General features: G+C 43.1%; 1 protein-coding gene across 3 annotated transcripts; it reads left to right on the top strand.

Annotated features, from left to right (window-relative positions):
- The first annotated feature begins 1,781 nt into the window (after positions 1-1,781).
- On the top strand, positions 1,782-11,972 carry LOC121569000 (activating transcription factor 7-interacting protein 1-like). Of its 3 annotated transcripts, none has more exons than XM_041879576.1 (13): positions 1,782-2,007; positions 6,395-7,269; positions 7,464-7,660; positions 7,955-8,083; positions 8,362-8,436; positions 8,571-8,641; positions 8,929-9,038; positions 9,175-9,270; positions 10,366-10,485; positions 10,610-10,717; positions 10,858-10,977; positions 11,070-11,137; positions 11,387-11,972. In XM_041879576.1, the coding sequence occupies exons 2-13, from the start codon at positions 6,402-6,404 to the stop codon at positions 11,819-11,821; spliced, it is 2,397 nt and encodes a 798-aa protein (XP_041735510.1). In that variant the 5' UTR covers positions 1,782-2,007; positions 6,395-6,401; the 3' UTR covers positions 11,822-11,972. The 3 variants fall into 3 exon arrangements, with proteins under 3 accessions (XP_041735510.1, XP_041735508.1, XP_041735509.1); XM_041879574.1 differs by having other exon boundaries at positions 11,321-11,972; XM_041879575.1 differs by having other exon boundaries at positions 11,052-11,137.
- Positions 11,973-20,204: the final 8,232 nt, after the last annotated feature.

The following is a 20,204-nucleotide window of genomic DNA, read 5'->3' as shown; positions in this document are numbered from 1 at the left end:
TTCAATGCTACAGAAATGTTTTGGTACCCTTCCCCAGATCTGTGCCTCGACAAAATCCTGTCTTGGACCTCTACGGACAATTCCTTCGACCTCATGGCTTGGTTTTTGCTCTGACATGCACTGTCAACAGTGGGACCTTATATAGACTGGTGTGTGCCTTTCCAAATCATGTCCAATCAATTGAATTTACCACAGGTGGACTCCAATCAAGTTGTAGAAACATCTCAAGGATGATCAATGGAAACAGGATGCACCGGAGCTCAATTTCGAGTCTCATAGCAAAGGATCTGAATACTTACATAAATAAGGCATTTCTAAAAAAAACGTTTCATTTTGTCATTATGGGGTATGTGTGTAGATTGATGAGTGAAACATGTTATTTAATCCATTTTAGAATAAGGCTGTAACGTAATACAATGTGGAAGAAGTCAAGGAGTCTGAATACTTTACGAATGCACTGTATCTGGCCGGTCGGTCGGCCGGACCAACCCATCTGGCCGGCCGGACCTACCTACCCATCTGGCCGGCCATGCGGCCGGACCTACCTACCTGTCCAGCCAGACCTACCTACCTGTCCAGCCGGACTTACCAGTCTGGCCGGCTGGATGGACCTACCCGTCTGGCCGTTCGGTCGGCCCGAGAGATAGGTCCATTCGGCTGGCTGGACGGACCTACCTACCTGGTCGGTCGGAACTACCATTTCTGACAGGCCGGCCGGACCTACCTACCTGTCTGGCCGGCCAGACCTACCTAGCTAGCTGTCTGGCCAATAGCCTACTTTATTGGAATCTCAATTGCCCTATCCCTCATTCATAGCTTGATTGCCTATATTTGAATGGGCAACGAGCAGAAAATGACAAAAAAAATAAAAAAAATAGTTCTCACTTGATGTCCAAGATAAGTAATTCCAATTGAGACATAATGTTGTGAAGATTGTTGCTGTGTAAGATATTTGTTTTAGCCTATAGTAACTCATTCAAAATGACATGATACCTAGCTAGAACACTTAATTTAATCAATTAAAACTCGGTTCTCTGACAGCTGCCAAAATGGCTGACTGAAAAGCTTGACATGCATAATGAGGTTGCAGAACCTAGGCTGTTGATGTACTGTAGGCTTATTGGTGTTAAACTATCGACTGAAAAATATACATTACAGGATGCATACAAATATTATAATATGAATCAAACAGTAAGAAAAAGTTGTAGTAAACATGCAGAAGCAATAGGAGATGGTTTTGAATCGTGTTAGTTTATTTCCCTCTGGGTATAGTTCCTCACAAGTTAGTAATGAGTATTCTGGGGACAATATTCAGGATAATCATTTTTTACTCCTTAGCACTGTGCGCTAAGGAGGAGAGGGAATGCCTGAAGCACAAGGCAGGATGGATTGAGATGGAGGACTGTTTTGTATGATGAGCATAGAGCAGGAGAGTAGCTACAAAATGTAGACTGCACCATTCTTCATGAATAGGAGTCATTGAAAGTGCCTTGAAACACCTTTGTTGTGGAATTCTGTTCATTCATACACCTACACTTAAACAAAACTGCCCTAAGGGTTGGGTTCACTACTAAAATAAGACATCAGAATCTTAATGATTCTAATTTTAAGCTTGAATATTGAACATACAATGTATCTTTATTTGAATCAGAGTTTGTAGGAGGAGCCTAGTGAAGCTCACTTTCTCCAAAGATGGTAGCCCCGCCTTCCTCTGTCTGGATTTTCTTCCCTCTTTTTAAGCCCTGCCCCATCACACTTCCTGCTTTGTTTGAGGAGGGAAACCGAGGGAGGGAATTGACGGACTGAGTAGGCTAGCTGTGGTCTGTGACGTTTAGAACATACTAAGAATGAGCAGCTTTTGATTCACTCCTAATCAGTGAAACAACAGCAGACAGGATAAGCAGATAGTCATTTAATAACCTAACCTATGTGCAAGTTAGCGTTTGTTGATTCAATTTAGCAAGTTCTGGTCACTGCAGGATGCTGTTTTGAAACTGGATGTAAAGGGTGAGTGGCCTCTAAAATATGTGTTTAACGCTGAGTTAGTGCATTAAGATACTTTTTAATCTCAGTCTAAACTTCACTGAATGTATCATTTTATGTAAATGGTGTATTGTTGAGGCCATTGAAGGAATCTGCAGACTTCTCAAATACCTTACTGATGTAGCAATTGTAGGTCCGTTAACGCAATATTTTGACAATGAAATATACTTACATTATTTACTTAGTCCTTATCTTCTACCGCTGTAGTGTCTTGCCACAGTCCGTTACCTGTCCCATGAGACCCATCTACTCCAGCACAGCCGCCACTGTCCGTCAATGTGTCCAAGCCATCAGATCCTGCACATCTTGATTTCACGGGCAATATTCCTACTGCCAGTATTCTTATACATGTTAGCATTAGATATCTTATTTTGCCAGTGCAAAGCAAACCATTGTGTGAAATATACCACTTCATAATTGAAATATCACAATACTCAACTTCAAATTGTTTGAGGCACCGGAGTGTGTCATTGAGTGATTGCTGGGCTGGAACAAAAGCCTGTGCACTCCATGGCCCTCTAAGAAGTAATGTCAGGATCAATGACTTAACTAGCTAGCTGAGAAAGATTGACTTGAAATGTAAACGGTACCGACTCAATATTCTCAATAATCCATAATTTACTTAACGCTGTTTGTTTTTGGTTTATTAAAAATATTTCTGACCGTTTGTTACAGTTACCTGGCTAACCTATTGATTCTGCTTTGTGACATACCCTGTAGGACTACGTTGGCCACTCCTTCCTTTGCTCAGCCAACGCCTGGTGCAACAAATCAAGAGTAATCAATTAGTATAATGAAATTAAATTCAGGTGTGCAGATTGATAGTATCTGCTGGACTTTTTTCACTGGGAAACTAAAATCAAATGTCGTACTTCGCCAAGCCCTTGATACTTAGTCTAAATGAATGTCCACAGGTGTATTTAATTGCCTCCTTTCACAGGGTAATCTAACTGCGGTAAATAGAATTTCATCCAACTGCAAAGGGAATCCTCCATGAATGTTATCATTGGAGGATTATCCCACACCCTTGGGTTTGACAAGTAAATTCAGGCCCATACTGTCAAAGAGGGGGGTCACATGGAGCTAATCTCTGAAACCCAGAACAAATCTTATGTAATTGCGTCAAATGCTCAATTAGGTTCTGGGGGGAAATGTATGAAAAAAGTATTCACCCTCCTAAACGGAAACTCTTTACATGGAGCAAATGCATCCCATTACATTTTCAGCTGCAGGTAGTACTGGATTTCTATGATGGGGCAGTTTAAGGAATGACATTCCATGAGAGAACATTACTTTTTCAAAGATAATTTGAAAACTTGTACTAATGTCATTACAGATTCTTTCAACTCAATGGGGTTTATTTTATTGCTTGAAAACACTGGAAATATTAGACTGGCTTTAAGAGTTGTCCTAAATGTTGGCTAAGATGGCATGGCACTATGCAAGGCTACTTGATTGTTTGATTTGTTTTCATTCCTATTTTGCTGAATGAGAGAGGCAGTGGTAAGTATAAGCAGAACTTAACGCTTAGTTGGCTATAGCCTGGAAACCTGATGGTTTATTTCATGGAATTCTACGTCAGGCATAAATGAGCGTTTGGATCAGGAAAGTTTCCTCTCACGACCTCTACAAGCCAGAATGTTGAATAAAAATATATTTTAACTTACTTTACCGTTTGTCCGTGTGGTTGGTCTGTTTGCAGGTAGGAATGTGAGACAATATCCACAGGAAAGTATAATTAAATCAATGTGTTCAGATTTCTGTCACCTGACGCATACGCAGAACAATGTAAGCATGAGCCTGGCAAGTAGGCATGAATCACGTGCGTGTATTTTCATGTGCATGCTTCAATGAAATTCAACATTGGGTTTCCAGGCTAGGTTGGCTATTGCGTTTAAGTCAAGTGTAGAAGGGGAGCGTTCTTGTATCCTACCTTCTCTCCACCTTGCTGCTTGGAGAAACTAGCAGTCTATGTGAATGCTGCTAGGTTTTGCACTAACATAGCATTTCTTACACGACATACATGGACAAGCCCTGATATTTCATACAGATCTATTTTGAAAAGAATGAATGAAAGACAAACATCCAACAGATTTAGTTAATAGATGAATACACATTTGACAAAAACTCTCAGAATTGGATAATCGCCTGATGATCACCAGCGTCCGGTACAACGGTCTATGGCCCGTGACATGAAAGGTCAAAAGCGGTAAGGGAGGAGCGCCATTCTCAAGTCGAACAGTAATTTGCGCCGCACGCTCATGCTGTCAACATAGCAGCATGGCGCATCACTAAGAAACATGCATCTCTTTTTCATAAAATATATGTTAGAATTTTCAAACTAGCTTTCATTGGGAAGGCAGATAAAGCGTTTTTATCAAAATCAATCACTTTTGCATGTGAACAGAATCCTACTCATTACTCCACGTGCTTAACACACTTTTTTGTTTTGAGCCGACTTCGCCGTCGGCCAGAGCAGGGCACCTGGCTCACGCCCAGGAGGCAGCCCAGTTCCAAAACAAATGCAATCACTTTTCACATGGTGCAAACACCTCCCACCGGGGCCAGATATTCGAATTCCCTCACTGCATCACCTGCTTGTGTTGCCAGGCAGGCTTTGCACTCTACCAATCAGAGTTGACAGGGTGTAAAGAGGAGGAGGGGCTGCATGATGTGGGTGTGTCCTATCTTGGACTTCAACAAAAGTGTGTACAGTCGTGGTCAAAAGTTTTGAGAATGACACAAGTGTTGGTCTTCACAAAGTTCGCTGCTTCAGTGTTATGATATATTTTTGTCAGATGTTACTATGGTATACTGAAGTATATTTACAAGCATTCCATAAGTGTCAAAGGCTTTTATTGACAATTACATTAAGTTTATGCAAAGAGTCAATATTTGCAGTGTTGACCCTTCTTTTTCAAGACCTCTGCAATCCGCCCTGGCATGCTGTCAATTAACTTCTGGGCCACATCCTGACTGATGGCAGCCCATTCTTGCATAATCAATGCTTGGAGTTTGTCAGAATTTGTGGGTTTTTGTTTGTCCGCTCGCTTCTTGAGGATTGACCACAAGTTCTCAATAGGATTAAGGTCTGGGGAGTTTACTGGCCATGGACCCAAAATGTAGATGTTTTGTTCCCCGAGCCACTTAGTTATCACTTTTGCCTTATGGCAAGGTGCTCCATCATGCTGGAAAAGGCATTGGTCGTCACCAAACTGTTCTTGGATGGTTGGGAGAAGTTGCTCTCGGAGGATGTGTTGGTACCATTCTTTATTCATTGCTGTGTTCTTAGGCAAAATTGTGAGTGAGCCCACTCCCTTGGCTGAGATGCAACCCCACACATGAATGGTCTCAGGATGCTTTACTGTTGGCATGACACAGGACTGATGGTAGCGCTCACCTTGTCTTCTCCGGACAAGGTGTTTTCCGGATGCCCCAAACAATCGGAAAGGGGATTCATCAGAGAAAATGACTTTACCCCAGTCCTCAGCTGTCCAATCCCTGTACCTTTTGCAGAATATCAGTCTGTCCCTGATGTTTTTCCTGGAGAGAAGTGGCTTCTTTGCTGCCTCACTGTGCGTGCAGATGCACTCACACCTGCCTGCTGCCATTCCTGAGCAAGCTCTGCACTGGTGGTGCCCCGATCCCGCAGCTGAATCAACTTTAGGAGACGGTCCTGGCGCTTGTTGGACTTTCTTGGGCGCCCTGACGCCTTCTTCACAACAATTGAACCTCTCTCCTTGAAGTTCTTGATGATCTGATAAATGTTTGATTTAGGTGCAATCTTACTAGCAGCAATAGGCCTTTTTGTGCAAAGCAATGATGACAGCATGTGTTTCCTTGCAGGTAACCATGGTTAACCGAGGAAGAACAATGATTTCAAGCACCACCCTCCTTTTAAAGCTTCCAGTCTGTTATTCTAACTCAATCAGCATGACAGAGTGATCTCCAGCCTTGTCCTCGTCAACACTCTCACCTGTGTTAACGAGAGAATCACTGACATGATGGCAGCTGGTCCTTTTGTGGCAGGGCTGAAATGCAGTGGAAATGTTTTTTGGGGATTAAGTTCATTTTCATGGCAAAGAGGGACTTTGCAATTAATTGCAATTCATCTGATCACTCTTCATGACATTCTGGAGTATATGCAAATTGCCATCATCAAAACTGAGGCAGCAGATTTTGTGAAAATGAGTATTTGTGTCATTCTTAAAACTTTTGACCACGACAGTACAGGGAAAGTCTGTGCTCCCACTTCTATTTGAATCAAATGCATTGCAATTAAGTAGAGTAAAACAAAAACAAACTTGTACATGATTGACATTCTTTTGCTCTCTTCTCCACCACCTTTCAGGTCAAACATGGATGTTGCTGTCGCAGAGGAACCCCTGAGGAAAATCTTCAGAGCAAAAAAGACTATGAAAGTCAGTGATCGACGGCAACTGGAATCCCTTCACACCACTCTTTCCTCTCTATGTTCTATCCCATCCCCACCTCAGCCAGCAATAGTAAATGGGAAGCAATCTGAAGATGTGTCCATGGAAGTAGATAAAGAAACACATAGAACTACACATACCACCACTCCTGCCCCTTCCTCCCTGACAGCCACATCCCTAACCACTGAGACCTCTGAGGAACCATCAACCTCTGCATTACTGGTTCCTTCATCACAGAACATACACTCTGATGTAAAAGATGTTCAGGAAGATGAAGGAGAGGGGAACAAGGAGGCTACATTACCCAGCCTCGAGGTAGAAGACAAAATGAATGGCGTGATGAAGGGGGATAAAGATTCCAAGGAGGATGTTATCCCTGCCTCTCCTGTGAGTTCAGAGAAAACAGAAGCGGTAAGGGAGAAGGAGGTTGATGATATGGAAATAGACCTGGTACCAGGTACCACTCAGGACACAATGCCCATATTGAACCCTGCCTCCTCCCTCCTCCTGTCCCCCAACACGGCTGTAGAGTCTGTCTCTTCCCCCTCCCTCTCCCCATCATACACGGTAGAGTCAGACCAGGATGTCAGGCCAGGATTCCTGGTGCTTAGTGATGATGACGATGTCCAGGATGAGAGAGAAAAATATGAGAAAGAGAAAGAACAGAGGGAAAGTGAAGAAGGAGGGGTGGGAAAAGTTGAGGTTAACATGGAGAAGCAAGAACAATTTGAAAGTGGTGCTCCAGTTGACTGTCCATCCCCTTCATCACCGATGCCCCTTCAGATTGATGAAGGTAATCCTATAGTCCTTTCCAATACCAACTGAAGCACCGAAGTGATTATGTCAAGTTCAGTTAATATGTTTGCTAGGTTGACTTCAATTGGCCTGTTAGCTAGCGGAGAGATATATATTTTCAAGATGTTAGCTTTGATAACAGCGGTGTTTTGATAGATGATACTGTAATGTTTTGTGTTCTCTCTAAACAAGAAGAGGAGGGTGCTGCTCTACAGAGGAAACGATCCCTGTCTGGAGACTCAGAGGATGGCGGCCAAAAGCAGGGAGAAAGAGATGTGGAAGTGGTGGAGAGGCATCACAAGAAGCCCAGAGTAGACTGTGAAGAGCTGGAGGCTCATGTGGAACTGAAGATCAGTGGGAGCGCTGAAAGGCAACACAAGCTGAAGAAGGTTGGTCCTCAAATGAAAGGTGTTTTCTTTTTTATTTAAAGAAACCACATCTCAATTCCCAAATTGTAATCATGTATCCTGAGTTGCATGGCATATTTTTGCTATTTTAAGACCTTTTTCTGACAAGTATTATTTTTTTATTTTTATGGTGCTACCTTCTTGTTTTTTTGAGTGTTATTTATTTAAAAAATCTCAGTTGGACTGGTTTCAAGTTTAAACAAATAAAATAACCTTCCATCTTTATTTTTCCTCACTTGCCCATTAAAATCCCTCTCCCCTCCCTCTCCTCTGTAGGTGGTGCAGCATCTTGTTGAGGAGCAGTTGCGTGTTCTGCAGCTCACACTGTTTGACAAGAGTCTTCAGGGGCTCAGAGACAGAGTGGACAAAATAGAAAAACACCCGAGTGCCCTCAACAGCCTGCAGGTTAGTTGTCAAAGGATGGTAAATATGGGCCTCCTGTAGCTCAGTTGGTAGAGCATGGCGCTTGCAGCGCCAGGGTTGTGGGTTCGATTCCCACGGGAGGCCAGTATGAAAAATGTATGCACTCACTAACTGTAAGTCGCTCTGGATAAGAGCGTCTGCTAAATTACTAAAATGTAAAAAAATTTAAATAAAACACAAACCGGGTAATCAAGGATAAAGACATTGGAATGTATTGCCCATTAGACAAGCCAATCCATGCTCCACGTGTGCCCTTTCAGGCAAAGATTGCCCGACTTTCCAAGAAAGTTGGAACTGCCAACCAGGCCAGGGAGAATGCCAAGAAACCTCCAGAGGTGAGTGAAAATGGAGGAAATTGATCTTTCAATGATGACTGTGATGTCAGTGATTTCAGAGGGAACTTGCCTTTTTGAAAGGTTGTTGGTACCATTGGAACTCCATACAAAGTGCTCTTCCCTATATTCATCAGGTACCATTGCCACCTACCTCTACTTATGCCACAGCAACCACCTCAGCAGGATCAGCAATTCTCGGCCTGAGGTAAGTCAATGGTTTGAAGTGTAGCAGCGTGTCCCAATTAATCAGAGGAAAAAATGTTTCACCAGAGGGTAGCCCAAAGCAGTAGGTGCATTGACAACGAATAATCAATTTGTCATTAAGAGTTATCTGGGATAAAAGCAATTGATTGGATGCACAGTGATGTCATACTGTATCTCTCAGCATCCACTTATGTTTGTGTTCACCATCATTCTCCACTGAGCAACCTTTTGATCAGCTTCCTGACTCCTCTGCCTGTACTCACTTTCCTCTCCTCTCCTTGTAAACAGAACAATGGGGAACAACACACAGGATCCAAAGCGTATTGATCAGAGCAGTCAAACCCCTACTCCTGTACGTAATGATCAGAGCAGTCAAACCCCTACTTCTGTACCCACAGGTAAGCAGGAGGGAGTTAGTCTGTTGGCAGGTTTCTCCTTATCTTAATCTGTGTGTTTTCTTTAACCACCTGATATTATGTTTTTTATATAGTCTATCTTCACTTTTTAAATCTCCATTTATTTCTGTTCCACAAGCCCCCTTGCTACCTTCCCCCTCTTCCACATCCTCAACTGGATCTCAACCCACGTCCCAAACCTTGATGCTGAGCACCTGTGTTACCCCAGCACCAGGTCAGTCTGCCTTCTCTCTCCAGCCATTCCTCATACAGCTGCCTGGTGGAGGGACAGCCATCCTTACCAACCAAACCAACTCCCAGCTAATCCCAGTGTCCGCACTTACCGCCATGACGAGTTCCACCATGACACCCACCGCTGCCTTCATCCTGCAGAGGACTACTCCCTACACCCCTGCCGCTCCCAAGCCCCCCTCCGCAGCCACCCTCTTATCTCATTTCGCTGCCACACCCACAAATACACCCACACCCACAACCATGACTACACCCACTGACACACCAGCTGCCACAACCTCTCACATGGCCACAACCACACCCAGGGCCATAACCACAACCACACCCAGGGCCACAACCATAACCACACCCAGGGCCACAACCATAACCACACCCAGGGCCACAACCATAACCACACCCAGGGCCACAACCATAACCACACCCAGGGCCACAACCATAACCACACCCAGGGCCACAACCATAACCACACCCAGGGCCACAACCATAACCACACCCAGGGCCACAACCATAACCACACCCAGGGCCACAACCATAACCACACCCAGGGCCACAACCATAACCACACCCAGGGCCACAACCATAACCACACCCAGGGCCATAACCACAACCACACCCAGGGCCACAACCACAACCACACCCAGGGCCACAACCACACCCAGGGCCACAACCATAACCACACCCACACCCAGGACCACAACCATAACCACACCCAGGACCACAACCATAACCACACCCAGGGCCACAACCATAACCACACCCAGGACCACAACCACAACCACACCCAGGGCCACAACCATAACCACACCCAGGACCATAACCACACCCACACCCAGGACCATAACCATAACCATAACCCCACCCACACCCAGGACCACAACCATAACCACACCCACATGCAGGGCCACAACCATGGCCACAACCACACTCTGTGCCACACCCAATGACGCCCACCCTGGAGCCACTGGGACAGTCAGCAGGCCCAGCTCAGGTGTGTCTGTCTCCGTCTGTGAGTCCATTCGGCTTGTGTCTGTTGCGAACTCCACTTCAACTACATCCTTACCAAGATTCTCAATGCCAGCCACCACAGGCACTCAACCCTCTGTGCGACCAGATGCCTCTGTGCATCCAGCTGCCCCAGCGCAACTAGCTGCCCCGGCACAACTAGCTGCCCTTGTACCACAGGTGCCTGCAAAAACAGGTTAGCTTACACCTCAGATGTTTGGCTTGTCATCTTGGAAGAGTAAATGTAAAGAGTTTGTTTTTGTCCGGATTCTGTGTCATTTAAACTGAGAAGCTGTGTTTTCCTACACTCTGCTATGTAGGTAGTCAAGCTACAAACCCTCCTTCAGACTCCACACAGGCATCTCACCCTGCCAAATCTGAAGCATTCATAGACCTGACAGAGGAGGAGGATGATGATGATGTTCAAGGTAAGATTGATATTCCCTTCCTTCCTTCTTCCTTTTGGTGACCAGTATTTATGATATTATAGGGGCCAGACATGCAGTGGGTTGTACATAGTGACTAGTGCACTACATCTCCCTGAGTAGTCCCCATGTGTTGTATGCAGTTACTGGAGTGCTGAAGGCTCCGATGGCTTTGAAGGCCTCACCCTCGCCTTCAACAGCGTGTCAGCGAACCACAGCCACACAGCAAACAGCCACCTCCACTTCAGTCGGAACACAGGCCGGTAAGTGGTGTCTTGTGCCAACACTGTCTGTGGTTATGTTGGCAGTAGAATACCCAGATTGTTTTTATCTTTAGTTTATTGCTGTGTTTCAGTGAGGTCATCTCTTGGTCAGACTTCAGCCGTTGGATCTCCACACACTGTTCATCATTGCCCCCTGCAGGTGAGACTACCAAATGTTTGAAAGCAGAGCAACTTTGTCTTTCAATACATGGAATACTGCATGTTCCAGAATGACGTTTGCCAATTGGAAGAAAATTACATATTTGCCTATAATCAACCAAAGAGAGTAAACATAGCAAATTAATGTGAAAGTAGTACAATTTTGTTAAAATTCATCTTTCAGGGCTCGCCATCTAAAAGTGTTGCCTCAGTAACAACCACTTCTTCATCTTCCACACCTTGCCTCCAGCCCTCTCCCCTTCCCCCTTTGCCTGTCCCACCTCAAACTATCAGCCTGCCCCTAGAGGCGTCCAGCACCAGCCCTCCACAGCAGCCTCTGCTCAAAATAACCCGGGTTCCGAGCCAGAATGACGGCATCGTGCTCTCCTGGTCTATGACTGAGGTAGACCAGAGCTGTGCTGCCGTGGACAGCTACCACCTATATGCCTACCACCAGGACCACTCTGGCCCCGCCACCCCCGGCACAACCCCCCTACTCTGGAAGAAGATAGGGGAGGTGAAGGCCTTGGCCCTGCCCATGGCCTGTACACTCACACAGTTTGTCTCTGGCTCCAAGTACTACTTTGCAGTCTGTGCCAGGGACGTGTATGGCCGCTTTGGACCATTCTGTGAGCCTCAGTGCACTGACGTCTTAACGTCCCCTTCACCGAAAGCTCCAATTTAACCACACGTTAAGATTTAAGTTAAAATGTGTTGTGTCAACTTCAAATGTGTCAAGTTAAAACAAAAGAGGAGAAATGTTGATTCTGTAGATGTTTTTCTGGTAACCAGTCTAGCCAAAGTGAAAAGTTCAGTAAAGATGCTGGCAAAACGAATTGCTCTATTTTCAAATGAATTTTTTTGGTATTTGTTTTATCAGAATTGTGCACTCAAATCATCTTTGAGCCCAGGTGTTATCAGTGGAATGTTACTGGGAAATGTTTTTGCCCATCTTAGTGAAATCGGTTGGCCCCATGTGACCACTGTCTGCCTGCCGTGTTTTTGACCACATGGGAGCAGCATTGTACCAAAATGGTATCTTTGACACAGGACGAGAGCATTTGAAAATCAATCTTGAAATGGCCTGATTCCGTTTCTGAAAGAAAATGGACAAAGTATTCTTATCCTTCTAGTTCCCTGAAGGCATTTGAAAACTCTAACTTTTCATTGCAATTGTCAGTCTAACTGAAAGATCATACTATGAAGGACAGAATGACCATGTTATTATATGGTAATACACAGTCATTTTTTTTATGTGCCTAATAGTAAAGACATGTTATTTAATGTTTTTTAAATTACCTTTTAATTTGGCATGAACAGAACCAGTCATGATGTTTTCATATTGTCAAACATATCACTTCACTTCAAAAGGTAGGCTACCTGCACATGTTCATCCACTCCAAAATAATTCCAGATCCAAACAGTGCACTGTGCACTCGCACCATTTGATGAATGGAAAGAGACATCTGTTACGGAACACCAAAAAGTGTAATGACATTCAGCGATTGTCATTAGGTCTACACTCTTGTAGCCTGAATTAATTGATGCGTCTTTGACTAAAGGAACTTTTTTTGTAGAAAGAAAAGTTGGGATGCCTGAAAAGGGGCTGAGATACCGGACTGTCCTGGGATGACAAGTGCAGCCACATGGATATATATACATTTTTTAAACCATGACCGGTGGGGGTGTTCGTTTAATTTGGAATACGCATGTACACTGCTCCAAAAAATAAAGGGAACACTAAAATAACACATCCTAGATCTGAATGAATGAAATAATCTTATTAAATACTTTTTTCTTTACATAGTTGAATGTGCTGACAACAAAATCACACAACAATTATCAATGGAAATCAAATGTATGTGGGCTGTGCGGGGGGCTGTGCGGCCCCCCAAAGAAATGCCACCCCACACCATGACTGACCCACCGCCAAACCGGTCATGCTGGAGGATGTTGCAGGCAGCAGAATGTTCTCCACGGCGTCTCCAGACTCTGTCACGTCTGTCACGTGCTCAGTGTGAACCTGCTTTCATCTGTGAAGAGCACAGGGCGCCAGTGGCGAATTTGCTAATCTTGGTGTTCTCTGGCAAATGCCAAACGTCCTGCACGGTGTTGGGCTGTAAGCACAACCCCCACCTGTGGACGTCGGGCCCTCATACCACCCTCATGGAGTCTGTTTCTGACCGTTTGAGCAGACACATGCACATTTGTGGCCTGCTGGAGGTCATTTTGCAGGGCTCTGGCAGTGCTCCTCCTGCTCCTCCTTGCACGAAGGCGGAGGTAGCAGTCCTGCTGCTGGGTTGTTGCCCTCCTACGGCCTCCTCCACGTCTCCTGATGTACTGGCCTGTCTCCTGGTAGCGTCTCCATGCTCTGGACAATACGCTGACAGACACAGCAAACCTTCTTGCCACAGCTCGCATTGATGTGCCATCCTGGATGAGCTGCACTACCTGAGCCACTTGTGTGGGTTGTAGACTCCGTCTCATGCTACCACTAGAGTGAAAGCACCGCCAGCATTCAAAAGTGACCAAAACATCAGCAAGGAAGCATAGGAACTGAGAAGTGGTCTGTGGTCACCAACTGCAAAACCAGTCTTTTATTGGGGGTGTCTTGCTAATTGCCTATAATTTCCACCTGTTGTCTATTCCATTTGCACAACAGCATGTGAAATGTATTGTCAATCAGTGTTGCTTCCTAAGTGGACAGTTTGATTTCACAGAAGTGTGATTGACTTGGAGTTACATTGTGTTGTTTAAGCGTTCCCTTTATTTTTTTGAGCAGTGTAATTTAATATTTACCTCTGTAGCAGTACAAATTGCATTTTAAAGAAATAGTAGAATTGTTCAATTAGTATTATTTAGAGACCCCCCCCCCCCCCCCACCCCAAAGTTCGACTTTGTTGCATTTAGGGGTTCATGAGGTCTGAGACCCCCCTGGGCCTCATGTAATTCACACTGTCTGTTGATCACTTTATACTCTGTCTGATAGGGACATGTAAAGTCTTAATGGCTGGTTTGAAACATGTACATGCATTGGACCTGACAACAGATTGACCGAAAGGTTAAGTACCAAGAACTATTCAGACTATTGTAATTTTTCATTAAAATGTTTGTAAACTATACTGGTGTATTGATGCTTGACTCTAGGGGGCGCTAGTCCCATATCAGTTTTATTCACACTAACACCGGTTCCTCAACATTTGTTAGAAAGGCACCCCCTCCTCCTCCTCCTCTCTCTCACTCTCTCAATGCATACTAATGCTGCGAGAGGACCCTCCTCCCTCCCACCCAGCTTTCTCAGGGATGGGCGGGAGAGGGGACAGATAGCAATTTCAGTTCAGTATCCTTTCTCATAAGGCTGGCAATGCTTGTCTTACAACCCTGTGTCTTTTTAGTAAGCAATATTGATGAGACTGCAACATGTCTAACCTGTGTGTGTGTGGTATGTAATAGACCAGAGATAGAGGAAAAGGACATATTTTCATCTGGATGGGAAGGCTTTTTTTGTTGAAAGAAGAAAGAAGATAAGCTGGGAGGGGGAATAACTGGCAACTGCCATTCCCCCCTTCCACATAGAGACAAGAAAGAACGGAGGCTACTGGAGTATTAGTTTTTTTCTTTCGTTCTTTGTTCTTCTTCTTCCTCATCGCCTTGCTGGGAGGTGCTTTATCTTTTCATTTGCTTGCTCTCTCTGTCCTCTGCCTTCTCATCTATTTCTCCATTTACCTGGTCTACAATTTCTTCTATATATGAACAAGAAAAGGAAGGAAAGAGATTTTTTTCCCTTTTAATTTCCTTATCCATTCTCCCTTCCCTTCCCATTCCTATGACTCCCAATCTTTTCCCACTCTTACCCACGCTCCCCCTCCCCCCATTGCTCCACTCACCTTCCACCCCATAACTTTGACTAGTTTTTTAATCTACCAGTGTTTCAATTATCCAGATTTTTTCGACAGAAAAGACAAGCTCGTTGATAACACTTTTACCTTTTTTCATTTTTTTACCTCTTCCTATTTTGTACCTCTTTTCTTCTCCCACAATCCTTTGCATCTCTATTTTGGGGATTCTTATTTGTATTTATAGGTAGGTCTCTTAGTGTTTAGTGTCTGTCTCAATCTGTTTGTGTGTGTTACGCATCCATATAACACACATCAACACACACACACACACATGCTAAACTACAGTATGGCTCGGTATAGGAATGGTTCTTTCATCAAATCATTCAGCTGGTACTTGTTTTCATGACATGCCATCCCCACTCTTCCTCTCCATCCCAAACATCACCTTTTTGCTTTTGACCTCAATCAAAACCACAGTGATTCATCCTGCAACGCCTTCCTCTCTTCTCAGAGGAGCACATTTTCTCTCACAGTATTGCACAACAGTCTCTTCTCCTCCCATTAAATGTGTAACTGCCTCCGTTTCCTTATTGAATCGTTTTACTCACACACAGGAGGAGACTAATGCAAGGTCCCAAGGCAAACTCCACATCTAGCAAAAAAGGAATAAATCAAGATATTATACTGTTCCCATCTCATCCTGCACCTCTTATGAAACCACTACTGTCTGATGAAGACGGTCAAACATTATCTGTAGCTCTGCTCTTAATACTCACTTACCCGTCTCTCATTCTACTGGTCTGTCACCTGTGTGTGCATCTCTCTCTACCCACCCCACCCCCTCTCCTTTCACTCTCACTCCCTCTGACACACACACACAAGCACTCAAAGATAATGGACTAAAACACTTGCTGCAATTCTTTAACTTTCAGAGGATTTCTCTTTTTACATGCTTTTCTCATCTGTCGCTCTCCTTTAAGCGCCATTCATCTCTATCCAATCATTGTTTTCCACTCACCCTTTTAATTGATCCAGTCATTTATTTATTTTTTCATTTGCCATCAATGAAATGTTAGAGGGTAATTTTGTTTTCTGATATAATTTAAGAGTTATGTTTACTTATATGGGGAATCATTTTTGTAAGTTATTACTGGGACTACTGTGATATATTTTAAGTGGCAGGTAATTTAGTGTAGTTATTTGGGAACAATGTTTAGCAATAGGAGAAGGGAAGTGTTGAAGACAGGGTGGTGAAAAGGTTGTAGGGAATTAGGTTTATTGCGAACTAACCAAAAAAACAGACTTTTTGGTGTGTGAGTGAGCGAAAGAGAGAGTGAGAGGGAAAGAGAGTGTGAGAGGGGGAAAGAGAGTGTATTACACACAGCAATAGACATATACATAGATAAGTAGAGCAAACCACAATTCATTCTCGCTCCACCTCGCTTTATATTTGCTTTTTTTCTTGAAGGAGAATTTTATGAATCTCCTCTACATTATATGAAGATATTGGGGAATGGGATTTTAAAAATATTCTTCACAATGATAAATGCATTCTGGATGTAGCTGTTTTCCTGAGGAATTACTGTCTTGGATTGGACTTCAAATGAAAGCCTCTAATTAACTGTTATTATAAACAGCACTGAAATTCAGGACTTTTTTGTATTTTTTCCCTAATGGACTAAAGCTGATTTTAATACTTTTTTCTACTAATGAATTTTAATGGGATTTTACTATCAAGGATTAAGGACTCAACATCTTTTATCTTCTAGTGATATATTTGTGATTGTTACAATTTCTCCTATCTACAAACACAATTACATTTAGAATCACTCAGTATTAAGGGTTAATTAGGTGAGTACAGTGCCTCTCTTACACAGAAGCTATTTCTATTGCTCTTCATTTTGTTGTCATTGATTAATGGTATTTTGTCGTTCAATGTGGGTGTTAACATACATATAGTCTTTCATACATATCATTGCACCACAGTGTGTTGGTGTCTGGTGTGTGTGTGAGAAAGAGAGGTGGACATTGAACGAGTTGAATGGTGGATTATCGAAGATCAGTAATTTCCCCTAAATTCCACCATATCTAGCCTTTGATACCTTGTTTGAGCTCTTATATATGTTCGTCCATATAATCAACAACTCTGATCTTGTCGTACCCTTTCTATACATTTAGGTACATCATCTACATAATCTGTATCTGGGTTGTTCCACGAATAGTGCCCTTTGATACCTTAAATTGTGCATCAATATTACATTTTAAAAGCCTGTTATATTAAATTAAGTACCCTTTAATATAGACCACATGGAAAATTCTATATATCTGTTCAATTTAATAAATTTCCCCAAGTTTTCACCATTGTAAAGCCCTAGTTATTTTGTTACTTTGACAGTCATTTCTGAAGATGATTATTTATTCCATGTGATTAGTAATTCATTTACGTTTGTTCCTCATTTTAAGGTCAACCTGTTGCGTGAACTAAACTCGTTTTAATATGGTTAAACAATTCCTTAAAAAAACATGCTTTTTTAAAGAAACATTGAACATCTTATAGTCAAATCATAGTGTAAAAGCAGGTGAACTGGTTCTACTCTCTTTGGCCATTTTCTGGTGTTTTGTGGTGGAAAACTGAGCATGTTGAGCATAACACGTCATCCCTGTTACACATAGAAACAGTGCATTTGGAAAGTATTCAGATCCCTTGACTTTTTCCACATTTTGTTACATTACAGCCTTATTCTGAAATGGATTTAATTGTTCCCCCCCCCCTCATCAATCTACACACAATACACCATAATGACAAAGCAAAAACAGGTTTTTAGAAAACTGAAACAGGTTTTAAAAAACGGAAATATCACATTTACTTAAGTATTCAGACCTTTTACTCAGTACTTTGTTGAAGCACCTTTGGCAGCGATTACAGCCTCTAGTCTTCGGTATTCTTCTTCGTAGGGATGGTGCCAGGATTCCTCCAGACGTGACGCTTGGCATTCAGGCCAAAGAGCTCAATCTTGGTTTCATCAGACCAGAGAATCTTGTTTCTCATGGTCTAAGAGTCCTTTAGGTGCCTTTTGGCAAACTCCAAGCAGGCTGTCGTTTTTTTTCTGAGGAGTGGCTTCCGTCTGGCCACTACCATAAAGGCCTGATTGGTGGAGTGCTGTAGAGATGGTTATCCTTCTGGAAGGAGGAACTCTGGAGCTCTGTCAAGAGTGATCATCCGGTTCTTGGTCACCTCCCTGACCAAGGCCCTTCTCCCCTGATTGCTCAGTTTGGCCGGGTGGCCAGCTCTAGGAAGAGTCTTGGTGGTTCCAAACTCCTATTTTAAGAATGATAGAGGCCACTGTGTTCTTGGGGACCTTCGATGCTGCAGAGATGTATTGGTACCCTTCCCCAGATTTGTGCCTCGACACAATCCTGTCTTGGAGCTCTACGGACAATTCCTTCGACCTCATGACTTGGTTTTTGCTCTGACATGCACTGTCAACTGTGGGACCTTATATAGACAGGTGTGTGCCTTTCTAAATCATGTCCAATCAATTGAATTTACCACAGGTGGACTCCAATCAAGTTGTAGAAATATCTCAAGGATGATCAATGGAAAGTCTCATAGCAAAGGGTCTGAATACTTATAATAAGGTATTTCTGTTTTTTTTTTTTTATAGATTTTCTAAAATATCTAAAACCTGTTTTTGCTTTGTCATTATGGGGTATTGTGTGAAGATCGATGAGGATTTTTTATTTATTTAATCCATTTTAGAATAAGGCTGTAATGTAATAAAATGTGGAAAAAGTCAAGGGGTCTGAATACTTTCCGAATGCACTGTAGAGTTTTTACAATTTCCATTATTGTGAAGCTTGCATTCAATTGCCCCTCCATGTTGCACACAACAAGCTTCCATTCTCCCTGATTTGTCTGATTTAAGATGTATCGTCAACCCTGTTATGGTAAATGCTGTTAGGGTCAACCTTGTTTCTTAATTGGCACTTTACTATAGTTATTCTTTTTTATGAGATAGGAAAACATGTTTTTTTTATTAAGTTGAACATGTGCTCTTTATGACAGAATGTTAAAATGCTAAAAAAAAAATCTAATGACACTACCCAAAAGGCACTCTATTGGTGGAATGACCCATCTCCACACCTCATAAACAAGCTTCTATTGCTTTGCCTATATCTGTACTGTAAACCTTCTCCCCACCCACTCTCCAATGCAGTTCTAGACACTTCAGTTAATGTACAGCGTGTGTGTGTGACTGTGAGAAAGAGCGAGAGTGAGTCCATTGCCCTTTCCGCCTACCTCTCCCTGCAGCTTATCCGGTGAATACATCATTATTTCAAAGGAAAACGTCAATGTGTCGCAACGTACAGTATTATGCACTTTTCTTTGTTGTCGGTTTCCGCTTTGGGTTGAGAGCCTCAGCTCAGTGTGTCTGTTGCATCACACCCGCCTGTCCATCATATGTCCTGTGTGTTTGACCCCTTTTTTCTAATTCACTTTCCTATCATTTGGCTGACAGGGTTTGGATTTATACTGTGTGCTGAGAATTGGTCAAGGTTACAGCTACATACGCGTCAAATCCACCTGGGACTTGGTGCTCTCTATTTTGACCCTACACGTGACTGTAACAGTCTACCTGCAGAAGGGCCCTTAAGCCCATGTAGTCTGTCAGTAACATCGCAATGAGGCTAGATGGTTGGCCAATGTGTAACTATGGGCTCAACCACAAGATGCTCGTGGGTCTACTAAAAGGAAAAAACAACAACAATGGGGAGAAAGTTGATTATCATTAAACTGATAGAATTGAACACAGTGGTTTTTACTGGTGTTACAGTATATGTTAATATTTTATGTGTTTGTATGGGCCCACCATCCCTTAGATTGTGGTTGTACCTGGTTTAAGGGAATTGGACTGATCCTCTTGGGCCTCAGTTCCACATGGTGGGTTGACTTTCTGTGGTCTATGCATATCCTGAATTTATTCAGGTCCTCTGTAGCTTAGTTGGTAGAGCATGGGGCTTGCAATACCAGGATTGTGGGTTTGATCCCAGGGACCACCCGTATGTAAAATATTTGCACGCATGACTGTAAATCGCTTTAGATAAAAGTGTCTGCTAAATGGCATATTATTATTTCCAAAAATGGACATATTCTAAAATGCCATCTGGCACTGCAGGACCACTGGATGTGAATTATTCAGGATTCGTTCTGAAATTGTTTAACCTAAG

Source organism: Coregonus clupeaformis, chromosome 7 (genome assembly GCF_020615455.1).
Source record: "Coregonus clupeaformis isolate EN_2021a chromosome 7, ASM2061545v1, whole genome shotgun sequence".
Lineage (NCBI taxonomy): Eukaryota > Metazoa > Chordata > Actinopteri > Salmoniformes > Salmonidae > Coregonus > Coregonus clupeaformis.
The sequence above is the reverse complement of the archived record's forward strand: the minus strand, read 5'-3'. Positions and strand labels throughout refer to the sequence as shown.